Here is a 24,899-nt window from a genome sequence, read left to right as displayed (position 1 = left end):
ATTTTCATGTTATAGTTTAAATCCGGGTAGAAACATTTTATTTTTCATATAAAATTTGCCAATGTTATAGTTTATTATAACATACAGAGAAATCTGGAATGTAATTCCACAGTCTCATATGAAACTTACCTTGCATACAGAAACTGTTCCTTTCTATATGACACAAGAATAATCCCTTTCAAACTTGGAGTTGGGCCTGGGGCTCCTGAGTCAAATGAGAGAATACAACTCCTTCACCTCCACTTCAGATCATTGTGCTGCTGATTTTCTAAGAATGTTGGTGAACTGGTATATTTGCTGCAGTGGTCTCCAACCTTTTTGGCACTAGGAACTGTTTTCATGGTAAACAATTTTTTCATAGAAGGGGAGGGGATGATTTCAGGATGAAACTGTTCTACCTCAGATAATCAGAGATTAGATTCTCTTAAGGAATATGCGACCTAGATCCCTTGAATGCAGTTCAGGATAGGGTTTGTGCTCCTGTGAGAATGTAGTGCTGCCACTGATCTGACGGGAAGTGGAGTTCAGGGGGTAAGATTTGCTCGCCCGCCGTTCACCTCCTGCTGTGTGGCTGGGTTCCTAACAGGCCATGGGACTGTTACCCATTTGTGTCCTGGGGGTTGGGGACCCCGGTCTAGTGTGTTCTCTCATTTGTAGGTCCTTATCACCAGAAGCATGTGCTTACAAATAGGACGCAAATTCATTTACAAATTACAAGTCATCTGAGGTGCTAGTCTGAACTCTAGAAAAGAATACAATTAATTGGCTTTCAATCCCAGAAGCTAGCTTTATTACTCTCATCTTTAATCAGCTAATGGAAGATGATGTTACTGACATTTCATCCCCAGACTTCATCCCCTACATAGCACAGTCCTTGATACACCAGCAATCTCTTTGTTGCCCTTGATCTCCAGCCTTCTCTCTTGCTGTACACCCCTTCACTCCAGAGCTCTGCCTGAGGCCTTGTGCCCTTTCCTTCTACAACTCCCCTGGAGCAGTCTCACTTGTGCCCAGGACTCCAGTTCCTTGATGGTATTAATGTTTCCCAGTCTGTATCTTCAGTCCATGTAGCCACTTCTTCCACTTGGATGTCTTCAGGCACTTCTAAACTTAACTCATCCAAAATAGTACTCATTATGCCCAACTGCAAACTTAGTGTTCCCTCTCTCAGGGAATGCCACCATCATCAGTGACATGCCCCATGCAGAGATCTGAGAGTCAGGATTAACCTTCTGTTGCTCTCATCCCTCAACTTACCCAGGGATGAGGGGAGGAGCCAGGATTTGGAACCAGGAAGTGCAGCTCCACATCATGATCCCTTATCTACAACATGATAGAGAAATAAGATACAAATTCATTGACTAATTACAAATTATCTGAGGTGCTAGCCTTAACTCCAGAAATGTGAAACACATTTTCATTATTTTAATTGAAGACACTAGTATCTATTTAATAAAACTTTGTCATGTGGCCCTGTTTCAGTATGTAGATATCTGAGAGTAAGAGGGTAGTTTTTTTGTTGTTGTTTTCACCAAAACTCTTTTTTCCTGCTTTTTACTGTTACCAGCGGCGAATCCCTCTGTTACAGCAAACTCAGTTCTTGCCTCCTCAGAAGAAAGAATTTGACCACGGGGCATAAAGCAGAAAGATGGTGCAAGGCAAGTTTTAGAAGAGGAGTGAAAGTTTATTAAAAAGCTTTAAAGCAAGAATGAAAGGAGGTACACTTGGAAGAGGGCCAAGCAGGCGACCTGAGAGATAGCGTGCGTGGTTTTACCTTTTGACTTGGGGTTTTATATGTTGGCATGCTTCTGGGATCTGGTGTCCCTTCTCCCTTGGTTCTTCCCTTGGGTTGGGCTGAGATAAAAGCACTATCTTATGTTCAAAGATCACGTAATGTAGGGTAAAGGAGAATAACTATATTTACACCATCAGAACACAGTGTATAGGTGCCGTGAGGGAGATGTATGCTGGGGGACATGGGTACAGGGAGGGAGAATTTAAATCCTCATGGTGGTTCCAGAAAGATTACACTGAAGAAGGGTCCACATGTGCAATGACCAGCCAGTGCCTGGGAGGGCTGTATGCTCAGTTTGTTTATTGGAGTTGTATGCATGCTCAACTGAGGCGTTCTTCCCTTACCAGTCAAAAGTTCCTAGAAGGTCATATATACCAGTTAAAGTCTGCCATGTTGCCTCTTAATCCTCATGCTTGAGCCCACTCACTCAACTCCTGAGATCTTATCGGGAAGCTGCGGATCACAACTTTCAGGTTTTTTTCTACTAGGAGACTGCCTTCCCCTGGGGCCACCTGTGACCAATTATTATTTTAGAGAAACAGGGTAACAACCACCTGACCATCACTTGATGGTTGCCTGGCATTCCTGGTGGGGCAGGAGGAGCCCTCTTCTGCCCTGCTCATACCTGACTAGCTATCTACCATAACAGTACCACAGCATCCTTGTCTCAAAACCTTGCAGTAAACTTGCAACCTTTTGCCTTTCAGGTTTTCACCTCCACTTTCATCTCCCATGACATCTTTTTTTGAGACAAGCAAAGCCTCTCAGTTCAGCTTATAAATTTTTGAATTCACCCCCCCAACCTAAAATCAAACTAGAGCTCTGCAATTGGAACATAGCTACAGAAGTTAACAAACTGTATTGTTATTTGATATAAGAAAATGTGATCACAAACATATACATTATTATAAAACCCATTTTAAAATGAACATTTCAAAGGACAAATAACATTTTTCATCAGTTTGAATACTGTCTCACCTTTTCAGAAGTAATACCATTGCAAAGATCCTTTCCCCATACGTAAGTTTTTCTTTCTCTTATAATCCAAAGCCTGTGAGTGTATATCCAAAGTCTCATTTCTCTACTTTACTTTATCTCATAATATAGTTTTCCTTTATCTTTTCCATTTTTCATTTAATATTGAACTGGAGCATTTTTTAGCATTTCATTCAGTATCTGCTATGTAATCTTTTTGTTTTGTTGTGTGTTTTACTTTTTTGTCAGGGGTTTTGGAATACTTCTGTAGGATATGTTTTCTTAGATAACATGTAACAGGAAGGGAATCAAATTTAAAGGAAAAAATGTTTAAATCATCTTCTCAAGACAAATAGTATATTCTGACTGAAAGAATCTCCATATGGATATCATTCAACCACTTGATCAAACAGCATTTATTGAGCACTGCTAAGCCTGGCAATAATACGATGGGCACTGGGAAAATGAGATAAAAGCACAGTCTTATGTTCAAAGATCACATAATGTGGGGTAGAGGAGAATAGCTATATTTTAGACCATCAGAACACAGTATACAGGTGGTATAAGGGAGATGTATACTGGGAGACAAGGGAACAGAGAGGGAAAATTTAAATCCTCATTGATACAGGAGTTAAAAAGAAATATTTAGGCAGATAGTGAGAGTAAGGAAGTCTTTGGTAAGGTTTTCCTTTTAATGAAAAGCAACCCCTAAATCATTTATTTTCTAACAAAAAGCAGCCTGAAAAATTGAGCTGCAGACATAGATAAGCAGGCTGGAAGCTTGCATGGGTGAATGGCTGGCAACTGTGACAATAGGGAAAGGCTACCTGGGGGCTAGGCATGTTCAGCATGGCAGTTCCATCTTCCCTTTTCTTTGTCAACCTCGTGAATGGTAAAGAACAGAAAACGTGGCACTGGCAAGGTAGAAAATCCATTTGCATAATAAAAGAGTAGGGTGGGGTGGTCAGCTTCTACTCCTGTTATGTAAGCATCACACCTGGTCCAACCAATCTTTGGGCCCTATGTAAATCAGACACCACCTCCTTTTATAGACAGGTTTTAAGCCAGTCTATAAAACCTGTGTACTTCAGGCGCCCCTCTCTCTCTGCAGGAGAGAGATTCTCTTTTCTCTTTCTTTCGCCTATTAAACTTCTGCTCTTAAACCCACTTCTTGTGTGTCCATGTCCTCGATTTCCTGGCGTGAGAGAATGAACCTCAGGTATTTACCCCAGACAATGACTCTACTTCATCATGGTGGTTCCAGAAAAATTAACTGAAGAAGGGTCACAAGCTAAATCTGGAAGGATGAATCAACACAGCCATTATTATCATCAGTGAAATAAATATGATTGGGTTTGAACTTTGGAACTTTTATTCAGAAGGAAAAGAAACATTTTTCAAATAAAGTTATAGGATATTTTTTGCATTTTTGCATATATCTTACCTAAGATATCTCTTGGGACTTTTTTACTTCAATTATATTTAAGATTTAAAATGTCAGAATGTTTCACATTTTGTGTTTATGTCATAGTTTTTGGCATGCAACTTATGCTCAATTAAGGTGAAATGTGCATACAGTGAAATGTACACATCTGTTCGGGTACTGTGGCTCATGCCTATAATCCCAATACTTTGGGAGGCTAAGGCAGGAGGATTGCTTGAGTCCAGGAGTTGGAGACCAGCCTGGTCAACATGGTGAGACCCTCTCTCTACAAAAAATACAAAATTAGCTGGGTGTGGTAGTGTGTGCCTATAGTCCCAGCTACTCAGGAGACTGAGGTGGGAGGATCACGTGAGTCTGGGAGTTCAAGGCTGCAGTGAGCTGTGATTGTACCAGTGCACTCCAGCCTTGGTGACAGAATGAGATCCTGTCTCAAAAAAAGTACATATCTTAAAGGCAAAATTTTATGGATTTACCAAATGATACACCCTGAATTGAGAGTCCTACAATATATTTGTCTTTAAATAGTCTGTTGTTTAAAAAAACAAGAGAAGAAAAAAGTTCTTTATATTTACACATCTACTTACCATTTCTGGTGCTATTTATTACTTTCTGTAGTTTAGATTTCCCTCTGCTATCATTTTCCATCATCCCCCCCAAATTCGTCTATTGGTATTTCATATAGTTTACAATGAATCCTCCCAGCATTTATCAGAAAATGTCTTTTTTTGTTTTCATTTTTGAGAAAATGTTAGAATTCTGGCCAGGTGTGGTGGCTCATACTTGTAATCCCAGCACTTTGGAAGGCTAAGGCAGGAGGATTGCTTGAGCTCAGGAGTTCAAGAACAGTTTGGACAATGTAGTTGAGACCCTGTCTCTACAAAAAAAAAAAATTACTTGGACATAGTGGTATATACTTGTAGTCCTAGCTAATTGGGAGGCTGAGGTGAGAGGATCACTTGAGCTTAGGAGGTAGAGGCTGCAGTGAGCTGTGATTTTATCACTCTGGGCAACTGAGCCAGACATGGCCTCAAAAAAAAGGCTGGGTTGATCTATTCTTTCAGTACCTTAATGACATCATTCCATTTCTTTTGGCCTACACTGTTTCTAGTATGTGATTCATAGCATTGTTCCCCTTATGTCTTTGACTTTTTTTTCAGTTTCAACATTTATTCTATATTTTTGGTTTTTAACCTTTTGACTACAGTGTAGCTGGTGTGTTTTCTTTCTTTATCTTATTTTATTTTTTATATTTATTCTGCTTGGAGTTTGTTGATTCTTCAATCTGTAGGCTGATGTTTTCCACCAAATTAGAGAAATTTCAGCCAATTTTTAAAAAAAATTTCACTCTACCCCATTTTCTTTTCCTTTCTTTTACTGAGATTCTAGTTATTATTATTTTTTATTTTAGAGATGGGGTCTTGTTCTGTTGCCTGGGCTGGAGCACAGTGGTACAATCGGAGCTCACTGCAGCCTTGACTTCAGGGCTTAAGTGATCCTCCCACCTCAGCCTCCCAAGTAGCTAGGACTATAGGCATGTGCCACCATGCCCAGCTATTTTTTTTTTTGTTTTTTTTTGGTAGAGATGGTGGTCTCATTATGTTGCTCAGGCTGGTCTTGAACTCCTGGGCTCAAGTGATCTTCCTGCCTCAGCCTCCCAAAGTGTTGGGATTAGAGGTGTGAGCCACCATGCTTAGCCTTGGGACTCCAATTATATATATACTAGTTTTGTAGGGTTGTTCCCGAGTTCACTGAGGCTGTTTACATATTTTTTCCAATGTTTTCCTTACTGTTATCAAATTATATAATTTCTATTGTCCTCTCTTAGAGATAATTGATCCATCCTTTTGCCACCTCCAGACTGCTCCAACCATCAAATAAATTTTACATTTCAGATATTTGCTTTTTATTTCTAATATACCCATTTGGTTTATTTCTTTGCTGATCCATCTCATCTGTTTAATCATGTGTTCATCTTTTCCCATGCATCCTTACATATATTTATAATAGCTGTTTTAAAGATCTCATCTGCTAATTCCAATATTTGGGTCATCTTGGATTCTGCTTCTATTGACCATGTCTTATTTTGATTATGAGTCACATATTTCTGCTTCTTTACAGGTGTAATATGTTTTAACCTACTGTTGGATATTGTTATAAAGGAGTTATACAGAGTCTGGATCATGTTATCTTCTTTTAAATGGTGTTGAGGTTTATTCTATCAGGCTCTTAAACTACTAAAAAATCCTCTTGATCTTGTTAGGCTTTGTTTTGTTATGTATTATTATTATTTATTCTATGTCAGTTTTATCATTAATCCTGAAACATGGCCCTTTGTCTGGGTCATGGTATTTACTCCTAAGGTGTGGCCTCTTTAGAATTTCAGTTGAACGCATGAGGTGCTGAGTAAGGTCTCTCCATTTAGGTTGGGACGATATTCCAGTGTTTGCAGTACTGCATGGACTGTGATATCTTGGCTCAGTTCTCTTGTTCATAGCAACCATTCTCTTCTAGGCCTCATTAAGTCCCATCCTGCACATGGGCTACACAGGAACCCTTGTGAAATCTTCTTTGTCCTCTTCTGCACACTCCTTTCTTTCTGGTGTTCTGTCTTACAAATTTCAAGGATGACAACCACTCTAAACTTTTATCTAGATCTCTTCAGCTCAGCAAGACTTCCGTATTTCCTTGGATTCCACTTCCTTTCAGTCTAGTCGGTGTCCCCAGACAGAAAGCTGAAGAGGACATGTACATCACTTTGTGTTTCCTTTCTTTCAAGGATCACTGCCCTGCAATGTTTGTCAAGTGCCTGGAATCCATTATCTTGTGTATTTCTAGTTGTTTCTAGTGGGAGAATGTGACTAGCATTAGCTACTATCTATGGCCAGAAATGGATGTCCTCTTATGTATGTTTTGGTGTATTGTCTAAAACTTAATAATGTATGAAAACACACAATCACATTTTTCCTTTTTAAATGTAAAGATCTGTCTTTCATTACTGTGTCAGGCCACTACTCTTCATGATTATAGGTATTCTTAATCTAACTTCAATAACCATTAGTTTGTTGAAGTTCCTTTAAATGATTATAATTAATATTTCTAAATTATAATGATTAATAATTAATATGAAAAATACATCTGTAAGACTCATTGCAGTTTTTACCAAACATTGAAAAGACATTTTTAAAGAGTTTAACACAAGATTTGGGTATAGAACAAAGTATATTCTAATATGCTTCTATTTTCTAAAGTGAGATACAATAAAATTTCAGGACAATAAAATCATCTATACAAACCTTGTTCACTGATACAAGATTTAACTTGTAATTTCTTAAAAACAGCAGGGCCGGGTGGATCATGCCTGTAATCCCAGCACTTTGGGAGGCTGAGGCAGGAAAATCACTTGAGGTTAGGAGTTCAAAACCAGCCTGGAAAGCATAGCAAGACTCCAGTCTCCACTATAAAAACAACAACAATAAATAACTTTTTTTTTCTCCTACTGGTTATAATTTCATGGGCACATCAAAGCAAATGCCAGAAACAAACTTGCCACAGACATTGTATTTCTAGGAAAGCTGATCTACCTCATCAACAGCATCATAATTTATATGTTTTACTTTACTGTTTAACAAACCATATCAAGGCAATCTAAACAATAATGCTATTTAAATCAATCAATCAGATAAGACCTATTGAGTCAGTAATTTTCTTGAGAATATGACCTGCTCTGGGAACATCTAGCCTAACATTCTGAAGACCCAGAGAATGTGTAATAAACAACACGCAGATACTCAGCTCTTATTCTGGCTCCTCATCTGTAAAATAAGGTTTGGTCCAGAGTTCTCTAGCACATCTTCAAATGGACCCATTTTTACTGTGTTCTTCTGGCCTATCTTATTACAATGCTGGTTTTTGTTTTTTATCATAAAACATTCATTCTATACATTTATTTTCATCTTAAAGTAATGATGGCCATATTTCTGTGTGATTATAACAATCTTCAAATAACTATAAATGGGAACAAAAACAAACATGCAGCTAAATGCCAGGTAATTTTACTTTATTATTTTTGAGTGAGACAGGGTCTCGTTCTGTCACCCAGGTTGGAATGCAGTGGTGCAATCAGAGCTGTGACCTTGAACTCCTGAGCCCAAGCAATCCTCCCATCTCAGCCTTCTGAACAGTCAGGACCACAGGTGCACATCAGCACACCTGGCTAATTTTTAAATATTTTTTCGTAGAGATGGGGATCTCACTATGTTGCCCAGGCTTGTCTTGAACTCCTGGCTTCAAGTTATCCTCCTGCCTTGGTCTCCCACAGTGCTAGGATTACAGGCATGAGCCACTGTGTCTGGCCCCAGGTAATTTTAAAAGTTAAAATGTGTAACAATTATCCCATAAATATAATGCATTGAGTCTCTGATTGCTATTACATAAATAGACCAAAACTGAGAAACATAGCTTGTACATTTACATGGAAATATAGATGCTAGAATGATATCACTGCCTGCCATCAGTTATCTAAAATGGAGTCCAAGTTTTTAAAGTCATTTCCTCAGTAATGTTAACAAGTACAGGTGTTTCCTGATTTCAGTTGTTCGGACTCTTAAAATGAGTAACTCAGGGAAATGTGTAAAATTCCTTTGTTGACTTCCTTTCTCCTGTATCAAGACCAAGTTTCATCTTAGTACTCAATGTGGTTTTTGTACCATTGTACCCATGAGCTTATCATTTGCCTTTATTTTTGCTATACTCACCAGAGCACTTTTGTGTTTCTTACTGCTTGTGTTATTTTTCAAGTGTTCCTCCACGTGTGTGTGTGTGTGTGTGTGTGTATGTGTGTGTTATATTATTTTTAATTTATTTTTTGAGACAGAGTCTCACTCCACTGCCCAGGCTTTAGTGCAGTGGTATAAACATGGTTTATTGCAGCCTCGAACTGCTGGGCTCAAGTGATCCTCCCACCTCAGCCTCCCGAGAAGCTAGGTCTATAGGCATGTGCCACCACACTGGCCCTAGTTTTAGATTTTTTTGTAGAGACAGAGTCTCACTATGTTGCCCAGGCTGGTCTTGAACTCCTGGCCTCAAACAATCCTCCTGCCTCAGCCTCCCACAATGCTGGGATTTCAGGCATAAGCCATCATGTCCAGCCTCCTGCATATATAGAATCTCAGTTTAAGTGATTATATTTGGACTAAAAGAATGTGTCAGAAAGTCTACCTATGAGCTGGGCACCATGTCTCATGCCTGTAATCCTAGCACTTTGGGAGGCCAAGGTGGGAGGATCACTTAACATCAGGAGTTCAAGACCAGCCTGGGCAACATATTCAGACCCTGCCACTACAGAAAAATACAAAATTAGCTGGGTGTGGTGGTACAGCCTACAGTTTCAGCTATTTGGGAAGTGAGTTGGGAGGATCACTTGAGCCTGGGAGGTCGAGGCTGCAGTGAGCTGTGATCGTGCCAGTGCACTCCAACATGAGTAACAGGAGTGAGACCCTTTCTCAAAAAATATTACCTCTGATTTGAAGGTTCTCTGCAAGTGGCAGGGTTGAGCCCCCTGTATTGTCATGGATCTGTGGCAGGGGCCAAAGGATGAGGCGAATGGGAGGGGATCTGTGGCAGGCAGGAAGGATGAAGCGAATGGAAGGGAATGTGAGCAGCAGGATGAGGCAGAACTGATAACATTAATACAATGCTGTAGGGCTTTGCAATGTGCTTTGAATTCAGTTTCTCATTTAATTCTGGGCAATTATATGATTTGTCCAAGGCCATCTAGCAATTTTGTGAGTATGTAAACCAGGGTCTTTGAAAGCTGTTGTCTCCTATGCCTAGAGTTCTTAAACTTGAGAGCAGAAAAATCACCCAAATTTGTCAAATCCCAATATTTGGGCCATCTAACTCCCCATGCCACCCCAAAAGGTCATGAATGGAAGATCTGAATTAACTTGCTATTACCTACTGGCTTCTAAAACTAAAATTATGTTGACTACTGTATTAGTCCATCTTCACACTGCTATAAAGAACTGCCCGAGACTGGAAAATGCATAAAGAAAAGAGGTTTAATTGACTCACAGTTCCGTATGTCTGAGGGGGCCTCAGGAAACTTACAATCATGGCGGAAGGGGAAGCAGGCACAATCTTACATAGTGGCAGGCAAGAGAGAGAATGCAAAAGGGAAAGAACTCCTTATAAAACCATCAGATCTCATGAGAACTCACTCACTATCACAAGAATAGCATGGAGGGCACCACCCTGCATGATCCAATCACGTCTCTTCCTCAACAAAACACATGGAGATAAGAATTCAAGATGAGATTTGGGTGGGGCACAGAGCCACACCATATCATTCCATCCCTGGCCCCTCCCAAATCTCATATCTTTTCTCATTTCAAAACCAATCATGCCTTCCTGACAGTCCTCCAAAGTCTTAACTCATTTCAGCATTAACTCAGAAGTCCACAGTCCAAAGTTTCATTTGAGACAAAGAAAGTCCCTTCCGCCTATGAACCTATAAAATAAAAAACAAATTAGTTCCTTCCAAGATAAAATGGGGTACAGGCATTGGGTAAGTACACCCATTCCAAATGGGAAAAATTGGCCAAAACAAAGGGGCTACAGGCCCCATGCAAGTCCAAAATCCAGCAGGGAAGTCATTAAATCTTTTTTTTTTTTTTTTTTTTTTTTTGAGACGGAGTCTCGCTCTGCCACCCAGGCTGGAGTGCAGTGGCCGGATCTCAGCTCACTGCAAGCTCCGCCTCCCGGGTTTACGCCATTCTCCTGCCTCAGCCTCCCAAGTAGCTGGGACTACAGGCGCCCGCCTCATCGCCCGGCTAGTTTCTTTTGTATTTTTAAGTAGAGACAGGGTTTCACCGTATTAGCCAGGATGGTCTCGATCTCCTGACCTCGTGATCTGCCCGTCTCGGCCTCCCAAAGTGCTGGGATTACAGGCTTGAACCACCGCGCCCGGCCAAGTCATTAAATCTTAAAGCTCCAAAACGGTCTCCTTTGACTCCATGTCTCACATCCAGGGCACACTGATACAAGGAGTGGGCTCCCATGGCCTTGGGTAGCTCCACCCCTGTGGGTCTTCAAGGTACAGCCCCTTTCCCAGCTGCTTTCCAGGTGTTGGTGTTGAGTGCCTGTGGCTTTTCCAGGCCCCTGGTGCAAGCTGTAGGTATATCTGCCATTCTGAGGTCTGGAGGATGGTAACCCTCATCTCACAGCTCCACTAGGCAGTCTCCCAGTGGGGACTCTGTGTTGGGGCTCCAACCCCACATTTCCCCTTTCATTGCCCTGGCAGAGGTTCTCCATAAGGACTCTGCCCCAGCAGCAAACTTCTGCCTGGACATCCAGGCATTTCCATACATCTTCTGAAATCTAGGTAGAGGGTCTCCAACCTCAATTACTGACTTCTGTGCACCTGCAGGCCCAACACCAAATGGAAGCTGCCAAGGCTTGGAGCTTGCACCTTCTGAAGCAACAGCCTGAGTTGTACATTGGCCCCTTTTAGCCACGGCTGGAGCTGGAGCAGCAGTGCATGAGACTCAGGGTGCCATGTTCCAAGGCTGCATAGAGCAGCAGGGCCCTGGGCCTGGCCCACAAAACCATGTTTTCCTCCTAGGCCTCCTGACCTGTGGTGGGAGGGGCTGCTGCCAAGATCTCTGTGACGTGCCCTGGAGACATTTTCCCCATTGTCTTGGCAATTAACATTTGGCTCCTTGTTACTTGTGCAAATTTCTGTAACCAGTTTGAATTTCTCGCCAGAAAATGGGTTTTTCTTTTCTATTGCATTGTCAGGCTACAACTTTTTCAAAGTTTCATGTTCGGCTTCCCTTTTAAACATAAATTCCAATTTCCACAGATCTCTAGGGCAGGGGCAAAATGCCATCTGTCTCTTGGCAAAAGGATAGCAAGAATCACCTTTGCTCCAGTGTTGAATAAGTTCCTCATCTCCATCTGAGACCACTTCAGCCTGGGCTTCATTGTCCATATCACTATCAGCATTTTGGCCCAAACCATTCAACAAGTTTCTAGGAAACTCCACACTATCCCACATCTTCCTGTTTTCTGCTGAGCCCTCCAAACTGTTCCAACATCTGCCTGTTACCCAGTTCCAAAGTCACTTCGACATTTTCAGGTGTCTACAGCAGTGCCCCACTCCTGGTACCAATTTACTGTATTAGTCTGCTTTCAAACTGCTATAAAGAACTGCCTGACACTGGGTAATTTACAAAGAAAAGAGGTTTAATTGACTCACAGTTCCACATGGCTGGGGAGACCTCAGGAAACTTATTTAGGTTGGTGCAAAGTAATCATAGTTTTTGTAAACATAATTGTGTTTACCTTTAATGGCAAAAACCACAATTATTTTTGCCCCAATCGAATACAATTATGGTGGAAGAGGAAGCAGGCATGTTCATCCTACATGGCGGCAGGTGAAGAGAGTGTGCAAAGGAGAAAGAGCCCCTTATAAAATAATCAGATCTTGCAAGAACTCACTCACTATCATGAGAACATGAGGGAAACTGCTCCTATGATCCAGGGTGGTTGACATGTGGGAGTTACAGGTCCCTCCCTTGACATGTAGGGATTATAATTCAAGATGAGATTTGAGTGGGGACACAGAGCTAAACCATATCAACTACATAGTGGGATTTTATTAAATTAGTACTGAAAAGAAGCAGTACCTTAATTTACCTACTTTACTTGTCCAGCATTTTGAATGAACATTTGCTAAATTTCTGTGTTCAAAACAAACAATTCTTGTGCTTCAGCTTCCTAGGTAGCTGGGATTACAGGCATGTGCCACCATGCCTGGCTAATTTTTGTATTTTTAGTAGAGATGGAGTTTCACCATGCTGGCCAGTCTGGCACATATACATTTTACACCAAATAGGATCATGATGAATTATAGTATGATAGCCTGCTTTTTTCACTAAGAATGTATTGAGAAAGTCTTCAGTGGCTACTATAGTAAATAGTTATGGCTACATCCTGGTAAAATAGTCAGTTTAAAGTGAAGCTCTCTGTATTCGTCCATTTTCATACAGCTATGAAGTAAAACCCGAGAATGGGTAATTTTTTAAAAAAAGAGGTTTAATGGACTCACAGTTCCACATGGCTGGGGAGGCCTCACAATCATGGCAGAAAGTGAAGGAGGAGCAAAGCCATGTCTTACATGATGGCAGGCAAGAGAGTGTGTGTAGGGGAACTGCCCTTTATAAAACCATCAGATTTTCTGAGATTATTCACCATCACAAGAACAGCATGGGAAAACCTGCCCCCATGATTTGATTACCTCCCACTACCTCCTTCCCACAACATGTGGGGATTATGGGAGCTACAATTCAAGATGAGATCTGGGTTCCACACAGCCAAACCATATCACTCTCCCCCCACCTCCCACAGCTATGAAAAACATAACTAAGAAGGCCTGAGTGACCTTAACATCAAGATCATTTGAACTGATAATAAACATTTTGTGCATTAAATTTTATCACTATAAAAACTATTTAGTTCAAAGGCTAAAAGAGTGTGTAGAGGTTTTCATAAATGACTTAAAGGCAATTCCAAAGGATTTTGAAAAATCCAAGTATGATGCCCAATGACCAGAATGAAATTACTGACCAGATGGTCACTGAGTATACCAGAGAATGCCATCAAGACCTAGAGAAAACCCAGTAAAGGGTAAAGAGAATGATGCTATTACAGCAAAATAGTCATTTTCCTTTCACAGGTTTCTTACACAAGCCATACAGTTTAATAATTTGGTTATGACTTGTAGTTAATAACTACTTGGCTTGTTAATGGACAAGAACCAAATGAGAAACGTTAATGGAACAACCTGACCATTAGCTATATTAATAATAGCTTTAGAGAAAATGATTACTATTTTAAACCATATTCACATGCTTCTATCACTAATCCTTTTTTAAAATGTCAAAGATATTAAGTTCTGCATTCAGAATTAAAGAATTTTAAACCATTTTATTTCGAGAGAGGGTCTTGCTCTGTTGCCCAGGCTGGAATACAGTAGTATAATCATGGTTGGTGATCAGCCTCAACCTCCTAGACTCAACCAATCTGTATTAGTCTGTTCTCATGCTGTTGGTAAAGACATACCTGAGACTGGGCAATTTACAAAAAAAAAAGAGGCTTAATTGGACTCACAGTTCCATGTGGCTGGGGGGCCTCACAATCATGGTGGAAGGCAAGGAGAAGCAAGTCACATCTTATGTGAATGGCGGCAGGCAAAGAGAGCTTGTGTAGGGAAACTCCCCCTTATATAACCATCAGATCCCATGAGACCCACTCACTATTATGAGAAGAGCATGGGAAAGACCTGTCCCCATGATTCAACCACCTCCCACTGGGTCCCTCCTACAACACGTGGGAATTCAAGATAAGATTTGGATGGGGACACAGCCAAACCACATCACAATCCTTCTGTTTTAGCCTCCTGAGTAGCTGGGACCACAGGCATGTGCCACACACCCAGCTAATTTTAAAAATTTCTTGTAGAGTCAGGTTCTTGCAATGTTGCCCCGGCTTACACTGTTTTAGTTTGGAAAGATATTTTTGCCTCATTTGGTGACATGCTAGTTTTACGTGTTAGAAGTGGATACAAAGAAATGTTTGCAGTGACTAAATGCAGTTAGATTTGGCTCCCCTAGATAATTTATCTCTTCTTTTTTATTGTGTATGAAGTCTTTTTTATTGTGTATGAAGTTTTTTTTTTATTGTGTATGAATCTACATAACTATATTTGGGCTCTTATAAATCTGTTTCTTAATAGAATGGCAGCAAGGTTTTCCAGGGTTCACACAATTGCTAGAAAGGCACTTAGGTAATATAAAGGATTTCAAATGAAAATATTCTAATATGGGTAGATTCAAGTAGGTGAGATGTCAAAAATAAATTAGCCATAGGAGAGATTTGTATTTGTTTTGTTTACATACATAAAATATTTAACCTCACTAGATTTTCCTGTTAGAAAACAGTAGCAAAAATGTGTTATAAAGTTGTTGCTCTTGATCACCAGGCTGCCTAGGCAGCTGTCAGTACAAAGTGTTACTAACTTGACTACTTTTTATGGGAGGATTACTTTTTTTTGTGCTTTTCTGTTCTGATCTCAGTCCCTGGAATCTGTCTTACTTAAGTGGGCTTTTGAGGCAAATAGTAATCGAAGGTCCTTCTTTTGGGGAAACCTAAGGAAGGGCGAGAAGCTCTGCCTGTCTCCTGGATCTGCCTGCCCTCTTAGGACTCTTCACCTTTGGGCTTCCTTCCCTTTATTCTCTCTCTCATCATGAGCTGTCCATCCACTGATACCCTAACAGACTGGCTGTCAGAACCCTTTGGCTAGCTGAAGTCCTCACTCTCTGATCTCATCCCCCTGTGCCACCCCGCCCTGACTTTGCCTCTGTTTCTTCCTCCAAGTCGTTGAAGATCTTTCCTTTATCCATCATGAAGTCCAGAAACTTCAGAGTGATGTTTCTAGTTGTGGGTCTTTCTTTACTTGTTCTGCCCAATACACTGCATCATTTTCAGTATGAGACCAGTCTTTCTTTCATTCTGAGAAATGTTACTATATCTTTGAAATATCTTACCTTTTCTGCTCTTTTTGTCCCATAAGGAGGACATTGTAGCCCCACTTATTTAGATATGCCTTTGCATTACTCAGAAATGGATATAGACAGGCACTTCTAGGACCGCTGCCCTGCAAACCATTCTCTCCTGCTTGCTGAGAGTCTTAGTCTTCTTCCCCTTTGTACTCAGTGTATAGTAGCGGTAGTTTTCAATCCTACTATCCATTAAAATCATGCTGGGATGGAGCTTAGGCATTTGTTTTTCCAAAAATTGGTCAAATATCAGCTCTACCGTGTATTAGCTGTGTGATCCAATTCAGTTAACCTTTCAACTCTCGGTTTCCTTATTTGTGAAATAGAGATAATAACTACATTTCATTTGGTTGTCATGAGGATCAAATGAATAATGTTTGTAAAGTGCCTTGTTGGCTGGTGGATGCTCAGGGAATATAATATAGAAGCCAAGGTAACAACTGAAGTGTACCATGTGCCTGGCAAGGTATCAAATGCCTTATGTGAATTATTTTATCTTCAGAGTCCTTTAAAGTAAGAACGTTTATTATTTGTACAATGCTCTAAAAATTGTTTTCATTTACCTATGTTGCATTCCTTTCTTTATCCTTTGGTATACATATTTTTGTACTTCTTAGCATGTTTATATTTCTTACTCTAGTTTTCAAATGTTATTTACTGGAATTTTTTTTTTTTTTGAGACGGAGTCTTGCTCTGTCGCCCAGGCTGGAGTGCAATGGCGCCATCTTGGCTCACTGCAGCTCCTGCCTCCCGGGTTCCAGCTATTTTCTTGCCTCAGCCTCCTGGGTAGCTGGGATTATAGGCACACACCACCACCCCCGGCTAATTTTTGTATTTTTAGTAGAGTCGGGCTTTCAACATGTTGGTCAGGCTGGTCTCAAACTCCTGACCTCTGGTGATCCACCCACCTCAGCCTTCCAAAGTGCTGGGATTACAGGTGTGAGCCACCGTGCCCAGCCTATTTACTGTTTTTTTCTATGTTGTTTATCATATATAATTTTAGTAATTACATAATATTTCATTAAGTTGCTATTCTATAATTTACTCAGCCATTCCACTATGGCTGAACTGGTTCTTCAGGCATAGAACTCATTTTACTTTGAAGCTTCTGATGTACACTGTCAAACTGCCCCTCAAAGCCTGTGCCATTTTATAGTAACATGGGGTCACATTTGACCTGGCAATGCTATTCTCTAAATTATCTAATTCTATTAAATGGAATGGGAGTTGTGTGAAATGTTCCTTAAGAAATCAGAAAAATGGCAGTGATTCAATCAAGCAACCAATCAATTTAAAAAGCATTTTGATAATGTACTAGGAATTATATACAGAGAAGTCTAAAGTTATAGTGTGACTAAGACAAGAAACAGTAATAGTGATCATGGAATAAAATCCTCTAGTCTATAAAAGGACCTATAATACAGATATATCTGTATTGCAATAGTTGCTGTATTATATCACATACAAGCCATTAGTGATTAGCATGGGATGTGTAGAGAGAGGGGACCCCTTGCTTCCCTGTTTTCAGGGTCAGGGCCAGCTCTGGATAGAAGTTGTTACATAGGAGAAGTTGGTATTGGCAGACAGTTCCTTCTTACGGAGACCTTGTACTGTGTGCTGCTTCCTACCTGACCTTATGTCACATAACATAGGCTGGAGACAAGAGTTTTCCTGGAGATTAATTTTGAGATGCTGATAGCAAAGATCTTCATTCTGCTAGGGCAATTAAGGTGGGAATGTAGGAAGTTGGGGCTGTTGATGACCATCTTCCCTGGCTGTATTTAGGAAGCCAGTTGCAAGAAGAGAAAATGAGGAACAGGGAGAGGGGAGCAAAACCAACAGATGATGAGACGGGGAAGGAAGGAGAGAAAAAGTGTTTGAGTGAGACAGTGAGAGGGTAGCTTGACAATTATTACCATGGTAGCCTGCATTTTGCCTGTAATTCTTTTGGGGTTTAAATACTTCATGTCAAATGTGTGACTTCAGTCAGGCAATTTTGGGCAGCAGGCTGAGAGCCACAACATAGGTGTTTCTTTTTAACTAAGGCCCATGCTCTTGCCATGTCTTGGGTGTCATTCCCTCCTGCCACCTCAGAACCCTGTGATCTCTCTCCTCAGTGTTGCTTACGCATTCTAAACAAGCCCTTCTTCTAGTGATTCCATCTTCTTCCTCAGCTCTCACTCTCCTTTCCATTCCAGCCAAACCTCTTGAAAGGGTGTCTACATTCACTCTCTCACGTCCTTTTCACCTCAACCTACCCCAACAGGCTTCCACTCACAACCCCCTACTGAAACTGTTGAAAGATTACTAAGGACTTGTCCATGCCAACTCCACATGCCATTCTTTTTAAATTTATTTTTATATTTTGTAGAGACAGGGTCTCACTTTGTTGCCCAGGCTGGTCTTGAACTCCTGGGCTCAAGTGATCCTCTTGTCTCATCCTCCCAAATTGCTGGGACGACAGGTATGAGCCACAGTGCCAAGCCCATGTGGCATTCTTTAGTCCTTGCCTACTTAATCTCTTGACATCATTTGACCTAGCTGACGATTCCTCCCTGCTTGAAAACTTTTTGGTTGGTTTCCATAATACCTGGACACCACATCTTCCTGGCTACTGCTTTTCTCTTACCTCCCTGGCTACTGCTTGTCAACTCGCTTGCTTGCTTCTCCTCCACCTATAAATGTTGAAGTTGCTGGAGGGCTCTGTCCTGGGTCCTCTTCTCAAGTTGCATTTTCTTCCTATCTTCCCATGAAGAGTCTGATCCACTATTCTAGCTTCAGTTACTATCTGTATACCAATGGCTCTCAATTTTGTCTTTAGTTAAGAGACTGCCCCTCTGAGTGTCACAACCACATAACCAATTCCCCACTTCAGATTTCTGCTTAAATGTATCAAGATATATACAAACTTGACAAGTTTTGAATTGAACTCTTCATCCTCCCCTCCTACCCCCAACTCTTTACCTCTGCCCCAATCTCCTCTTGCCATGTTTCTTTCTTTTTTTGAGATAGGATCTCACTCTGTCACCCAGGCTGGAGGGCAGTAGCATGGTCATGGGTCACTACAGCCTCAACCTCCCAGGCTCAAGTGATCTTCCTGCCTCAGCTCCCGAGTAGCTAAGACTACAGGCACCCGCCACCATGTCTGGCTAATTTTTATATTTTTTTTTTTGTAGAGACAAGGCCTCACTATGTTGCTCAGACTGGTCTCTAGGCTCAACTGATCCTCCTGCCTTGGCTTCCCCTGCGACCACAGGCACGTGCCCTGGCTAATTTTTAAAAGTTTTTTTTTTTTTTTTGTAGAGATGAGAGTCTTCCTATGTTGCACAAACCTCCTGGGCTTAAGCCATCCCCCCAGCCTTGTCCTCCCAAAGTGCTGGGATTACAGGCATGAGCTACCGCGCCTTGTCTCATGCTGTTTCTTAATTCCCTAATAGCTCCCTAGTCCACAGTTGCTCAAGCCAGATTCTGCAAGTCATCCTTGATACTGTCCTCTTCCTCATTCCCTTCAATCTGTCATCAAGACCTCTCAGTTCTACTTCTGAAATGCTTCTTGAATTCATCTATTTATCTTCATCTCCATCACTACCACCTGAGTCCTGGCCACCATCTTCTCACCTCTGGACTTTGGCAACAGCTTCATAACTGGTCTCCCCACACTCGTGCTGTTTCTTCCAGTCCACCCCCTAGAGAGATATTTTATTTTACTAAAAAAATATAATGGGACTACAGGCACATGCCACCACATCCAACTAATTTTTTAGTTTTTATTTTTTTGTAGAGACAGTCTTGCCATGTTGCCCAGGCTGGTCTTGAACTCCTGGGCTCAAGCAGTACTCCTGCCTTGACCTCCCAAAGTGTTTGGTTTATAGGTGTGAGCCACCTTGCTTGTCCCTAGAGAGATATTTTAAAACACAAATCCTCATCTTGCCCTCGCTCTGCTTAACAGCCTTCAGAGGCCTCCAGTGACCCATAGATAATGTCCAAAGACTTTCCTATGATCTACCAGTCTGGTCAGTGTGACTACCTTTGCAAGCTCATTTCAGCCACTTTCCCCTTACCTTCCTCAGCTCCAGCCACATAGGGTGCTTTTGGTTCCCAAACAGGCCAACCCATCTGTCTGCTGATCTCTCTGTTATTTGCTTCTTCAAGGAAGCCTTCCCTGACCACCCATCCAGTTGTAATACATCACCCCTTGGCACTGTGGGCTTTTCCTTCACTGCACCCTCCACATACATCCTCTTCTATTTGTTGTTTTTCCTCCTTGTGGGACTATAATCCCCAGGAGGGCAGGCATCATGGCTATCTGACTCACTGCTCTGATACCATTTCCAGTCTTGATAGGTACTGATAGGGTGAAGATGGAGTGTCTGGTGTCCTCATATCCCAGTCCCAGGACACCTGTGTGGCCACCTACCATTTGAGGACTGTTTTCTTTTTTAAAATTTAAAAAAAAAAAAAAAATTAAAGTCTACACCCTATGATTCTATATGGGGACTGTTTTAGCCCCAAAGTCCAACAGCAGCAAATCCTTTAGTGTCTCTTAAAGCTAGAGTCCAGCTGTTTGGAGGAAAGGGCGACAGAGTTGACCCACATGGTAGATGTGACATCTTCCCCTGGAGCACTAAGGCCAAACAGGAGCCCCCTGGACGTTTGGGAGCATGCTTCACAAGCCCTGCCTAAAGCTAAGATGTCATTAGAGTGATATGTTGCATCCCTGCCTTGTTGTCTAAGGAAGCTTTGGTGTTTTTAAGACAGGCCGTCTCCCCCCTGGCCCATTGTCCTTATTTGTTTCATTCTATATAGTGCTGTTATTACGGGTCAGGCCTCCTTGCACTCATGTGAAATCGTTGAGAACCTACTCAATTAGAAAGTTCTGAACAGGGCCTTAGAGGAATGGGGGCTAGAAAGATGAACCTGGGGCCAGGCACGGGGGCTTATGCCTGTAATCTTAACACTTTAGGAGGCGGGGGCTGGAAGATCACTTGAGCCTGGGAGCTGGAGGTTATAGTGAGCCATGATCACACCGCTGTATTCCAGCCTGGATGACAAAGCAAAATCCAGTCTCTAAAACAAAAGAAAGGAGGGAAGAAAGGAAGGAAGGAAGGAATGAAAGAAACCTCAATCTGCTCCAAGGGAACCAGTATAGCAAGACAGAATGTAATCAAGTATCTTAAGAGTGGCCTAGGCTTGGCTGGGCGCTGTGGCTCACGCCTGTAATCCCAGCACTTTGGGAGGCCGAGGCAGGCGGATCACCTGAGGTTGGGAGTTCTAGACCAGCCTGACCAACATGGAGAAACCCTCTCTCTACTAAAAATACAAAATTAACCAGGCATAGTGGCACATGCCTGTAATACCAGCTACTAGGGAGGCTGAGGCAGGAGAATCGCTTGAACCTGGGAGGGGGAGGTTGCGGTGAGCCGAGATCGCACCATTGCACTCCAGCCCGGGCAACAAAAGCGAAACTCCGTCTCAACAACAACAAAAAGTGGCCTAGGCTTTATGGGAAACAAATTGGTTGTGGCTGGCCCTCAGGGAGCAATCTTTGCGGCATAGCAGAGTAGGCCAAAAGGCCCTCCTCGGAGACAAAATCCGCAGGGGCTACGGGGTGGGAAGCATCAGAACGCTGGCCACTCTGATTGCAAATACAACAACATGGAGTGTTCCTAGAAGAGGCAATTTGTTCCACGTGTGTGTTGGGGACAGCCTGTGTGTGAACATTTTCTGCCCTTGCCGCGCAGGGATGGGTGGACCAGGAACCACCAGCAGAGGAAAAGACTTATTACCTCTTGGCCATGACTGTCTCCAGAAGAACCGACCTTTCCTGCTCTTTGTGCAACGAGGCACACCTTCCTAGGAAGGAGGCGAACAGGATTTCCATCATTACTACTGCCTTATTAAAACACACATACACACAACTGTGTAATTAGCCTCTGCAGGAAAGGCGCACAAACAGGATGCGTTCGAGCTGACCCCGGTATGAGCCATCCCTGTAAAGATTAGGAAAAAGAACCTCCCCGCCGTTCGCCTGCCTCCGGCCAGGGCCTCTTGGGGACGGCCCTACAGGGTCACCGGCCCACCGGGGAGGTTGTGGGAGAGGGGGCGGGCGACTCCTCGCTGCGCGGGTTCCTGGCTGGAGCGCCCTCCTCTGCGTCCTCCCAACCTTCCATCACTCCCCAGGCCAGTCTCCTACGCCTCAGGTGTTTGCTCAGGCTGGGCCACGAACCCTTTCCTTTTTGGCCTGCGCCCGGGGTGGCCCCTAACGCGCAGCGCACGGCCAGACCCAGCGCTACAAAGAGGGCGCGCAGGGCGGTGCAAGCGGGCACTGGACTCCCGGGGGCTTGCGCGGGGATCCACCCACCGCAGGGCCGGGCCGCGGACCGCGCGCCACGCCCCCGGGGTCCGGAAGGCGCGGGAGCGGCTGCAGGGGTTCTGTGAACTTGGAACCTGGCGGCGGGAGGTTCTCGCCGGGGATGCGGCGGCGGCAGCTGCTTCCTGGTTTGAAGCTCGCCGAGTGGGGGAGAGCGTGAGCCTTCGGAGGCGGGGGCAGGAGGAGAAGCAGGAGGAGGCGGGGGAAGAGACGCTTGGGGCTGGAGCTCACCGGACGGGTAGCTCCGGCTCTCCAGGGAGAGGAGCTGCCCGGCCCTGGAGAAGGGGCGAGTCCCGCGCGAGCCCCCGGGAAGCGCAGCGCGTTTGGAAGGGACGGTCGGGCCTCCCCGGCCCGCTGAGGGCTCGGCGGCGGGCTCCCCTCCTTTCCACCTCGGGAGGGAGGGAAGGAGGGGAGGAAAAAGTCCCACGGAGGAGGCAGAATGGCTAGTCGAGGGGCGCTTGGGCGCTGCCTTTCCCCAGGGCTGCCTCGACTCCTGCAGCTGCCCCGAGGGCTGGCCTGAGACGGGACTCCGCGTTCTCCCGCTGCGAACCAGCGCGGCCCCCCGGGGCCGGGGCAGCGGCGCCGGCATGTCGTCTGGCACCATGAAGTTCAATGGCTATTTGAGGGTCCGCATCGGTGAGGCGGTGGGGCTACAGCCCACCCGCTGGTCCCTGCGCCACTCGCTCTTCAAGAAGGGCCACCAGCTGCTGGATCCCTATCTGACGGTGAGCGTGGACCAGGTGCGCGTGGGCCAGACCAGCACCAAGCAGAAGACCAACAAACCCACGTACAACGAGGAGTTTTGCGCTAACGTCACCGACGGCGGCCACCTCGAGTTGGCTGTCTTCCACGAGACGCCCCTGGGCTACGACCACTTCGTGGCCAACTGCACCCTGCAGTTCCAGGAGCTGCTGCGCACGACCGGCGCCTCGGACACCTTCGAGGGTTGGGTGAGTAGCGGTGACCCCTTCCCTTTGTGTCCACGCAACTCCCGTTCCCCTTATGTTTTTCAAAACTCACCCGAGTCCCGCTTTCCCATCGCTCTATGGCTGAGGGAATTCCCTCCAGACTTTGGTCCTCGTCCAGGTGGCCGCGGCACTGGTGACGCGACCGCGGTGGGTGTGTGCAGGCGCAGGTGTGTCTCCAGGAAGCCGGCGTGGACACGATCCCCTTTCAGGACGGCGGCTTGGCCTAACGGGAAGTCGGGCAGGGGTCCAGGGCGGTGTCACCCCTTCCGCCCAGTCTTTGGATAAGGACCTCCAACTTTCAGCATTCGAGTGGATACGTAGGAAAGGCAGGGAAGGAGTGATACGAAAGGGACTTGATTTGGGTCAAGTGCTTCAAGCGCTAACTTAGGAGAAAGCCGTACATTCTCGCGAGTATTATTCATAATGTTTATGGATGCATGTTGGTTCAGCCGCTCAGACGTGCACACGTGTTTCGGCTTGCACATCCCAGAGGTACATGAGCTACACTGGCAGGGATCTGAGCGCCTGGGTCTGCACGTTGGCAGCTTTATTATTTAGCAGTTTTCCAAGGAGATGAGATTTACATATACTTGCAAGTAACTCAGTCAGTCCCAGGTGGGAGTCCTGAGATTTGGGTTTCTGCTGCTGTTGGTCTGAGAAGAGGCTGCAAGGACTCCTCAGGAGGTTGTTAACTGCCTTCCCTCCCCACATCACCAGCCTGTGTTCCTGGGTGTTGACGTGTAGCTACCCGCAACTTCCCACTTGCCTCTGCTTTTCACATAGTTCCCATGAGGCAAAATTTCTGCTGTAAATAAATTAAAACTTCTAGAGCACTCTACACGGTGCTAACATGCTTTTACTGCCTAATCCTCACACTGTCTTTGTGATGCAGGTGTTGTCGTTCCCACTTTGAGATGATGGAATGATAATTATAATAAAGTAGTCTGATTTAGCCAAATGGAGTACGTTATTTGAAGACCCTCAGGAGTTTAATAGTTTAAGTTCTGGAGGGAGTCAGTTTTGAACCCAGTATCAGTATTGAAAATCTGTTTGAAATTTACAAGTGGTGAAATCAGATGGATGGTGATGGAGGCTCATTTAGGTATTTATTTTATACTTTGTGGAATTGGTAATTTTACCGTATATTTTCTGAAATTAAAGATGGCTTGTGGAGCTATTCCTTTCTTTTAAATAGAAGTACAAAAACTGTAATGACTGTTTAACTTTAATCATCAAATTATATTGAGTTAATTTCCCTTCAGCCTAATTTACTTTGTGGCACTTAGAAGTGGGGACTAGAGAGGAATTGCTAAAATACAGTTAGATATTTACATTTATCCTGTGAATTTCTGGATATGAAACAGAAGTGAGTGTAGGCATCCAGATGGAATTGGTTGAGTTCTATTATTGTCTGATTAGGAGTTAGGTTGGGCAAAGCTCTAGAGGAGCTCACTAGGTTCTGAAGTATGGTGGTGCAGATTGGCCAATGGCCATGAGAAGCATCTCTTTCTGGAGAGAGCCTAGACTGGTCCTTCTCGATCATCATAATCTACCCACTTGAATCACCCAGGGACCGTTCAGAAATCCCCACTTTTAAAGATTCTAGATAGGAATCTCTGGGCTGTGGGACCCCATCATCCGTACTTTTAGGCTCCCCAGGTGATTCCAGCATGCAGTCAAGGTGGAGAACCTGAGGCCTACATGAAGGCCAAAAGATGAGGACTTCTTG

General features: G+C 43.6%; 1 protein-coding gene and 1 long non-coding RNA gene across 2 annotated transcripts in view; one reads left to right on the top strand and one right to left on the bottom strand.

Moving 5' to 3' along the window:
• Window positions 1-552: 552 nt before the first annotated feature.
• On the bottom strand, window positions 553-24,231 carry LOC117069512. The gene is made up of 3 exons (XR_004431580.1): window positions 23,223-24,231; window positions 7,508-7,669; window positions 553-1,323 (listed from the first exon to the last, which is right to left on the bottom strand). It is a non-coding gene; the product is annotated as an uncharacterized LOC117069512 (long non-coding RNA).
• Window positions 22,131-24,899, top strand: part of PRKCH (protein kinase C eta) — a 244,160-nt gene continuing 241,391 nt past the window's right edge. Inside the window, exon 1 of the mRNA XM_033187812.1 lies at window positions 22,131-23,152. Coding sequence (XP_033043703.1) covers window positions 22,790-23,152 — 363 coding nt within the window. The 5' untranslated portion in view covers window positions 22,131-22,789. The remainder of the gene's footprint in view (window positions 23,153-24,899) is intronic.

The sequence above is a fragment of the Trachypithecus francoisi genome, unplaced genomic scaffold (assembly GCF_009764315.1).
Source record: "Trachypithecus francoisi isolate TF-2019V2 unplaced genomic scaffold, Tfra_2.0 Lachesis_group3, whole genome shotgun sequence".
NCBI lineage: Eukaryota > Metazoa > Chordata > Mammalia > Primates > Cercopithecidae > Trachypithecus > Trachypithecus francoisi.
This window is presented reverse-complemented; position numbering and strand designations above follow the sequence as displayed.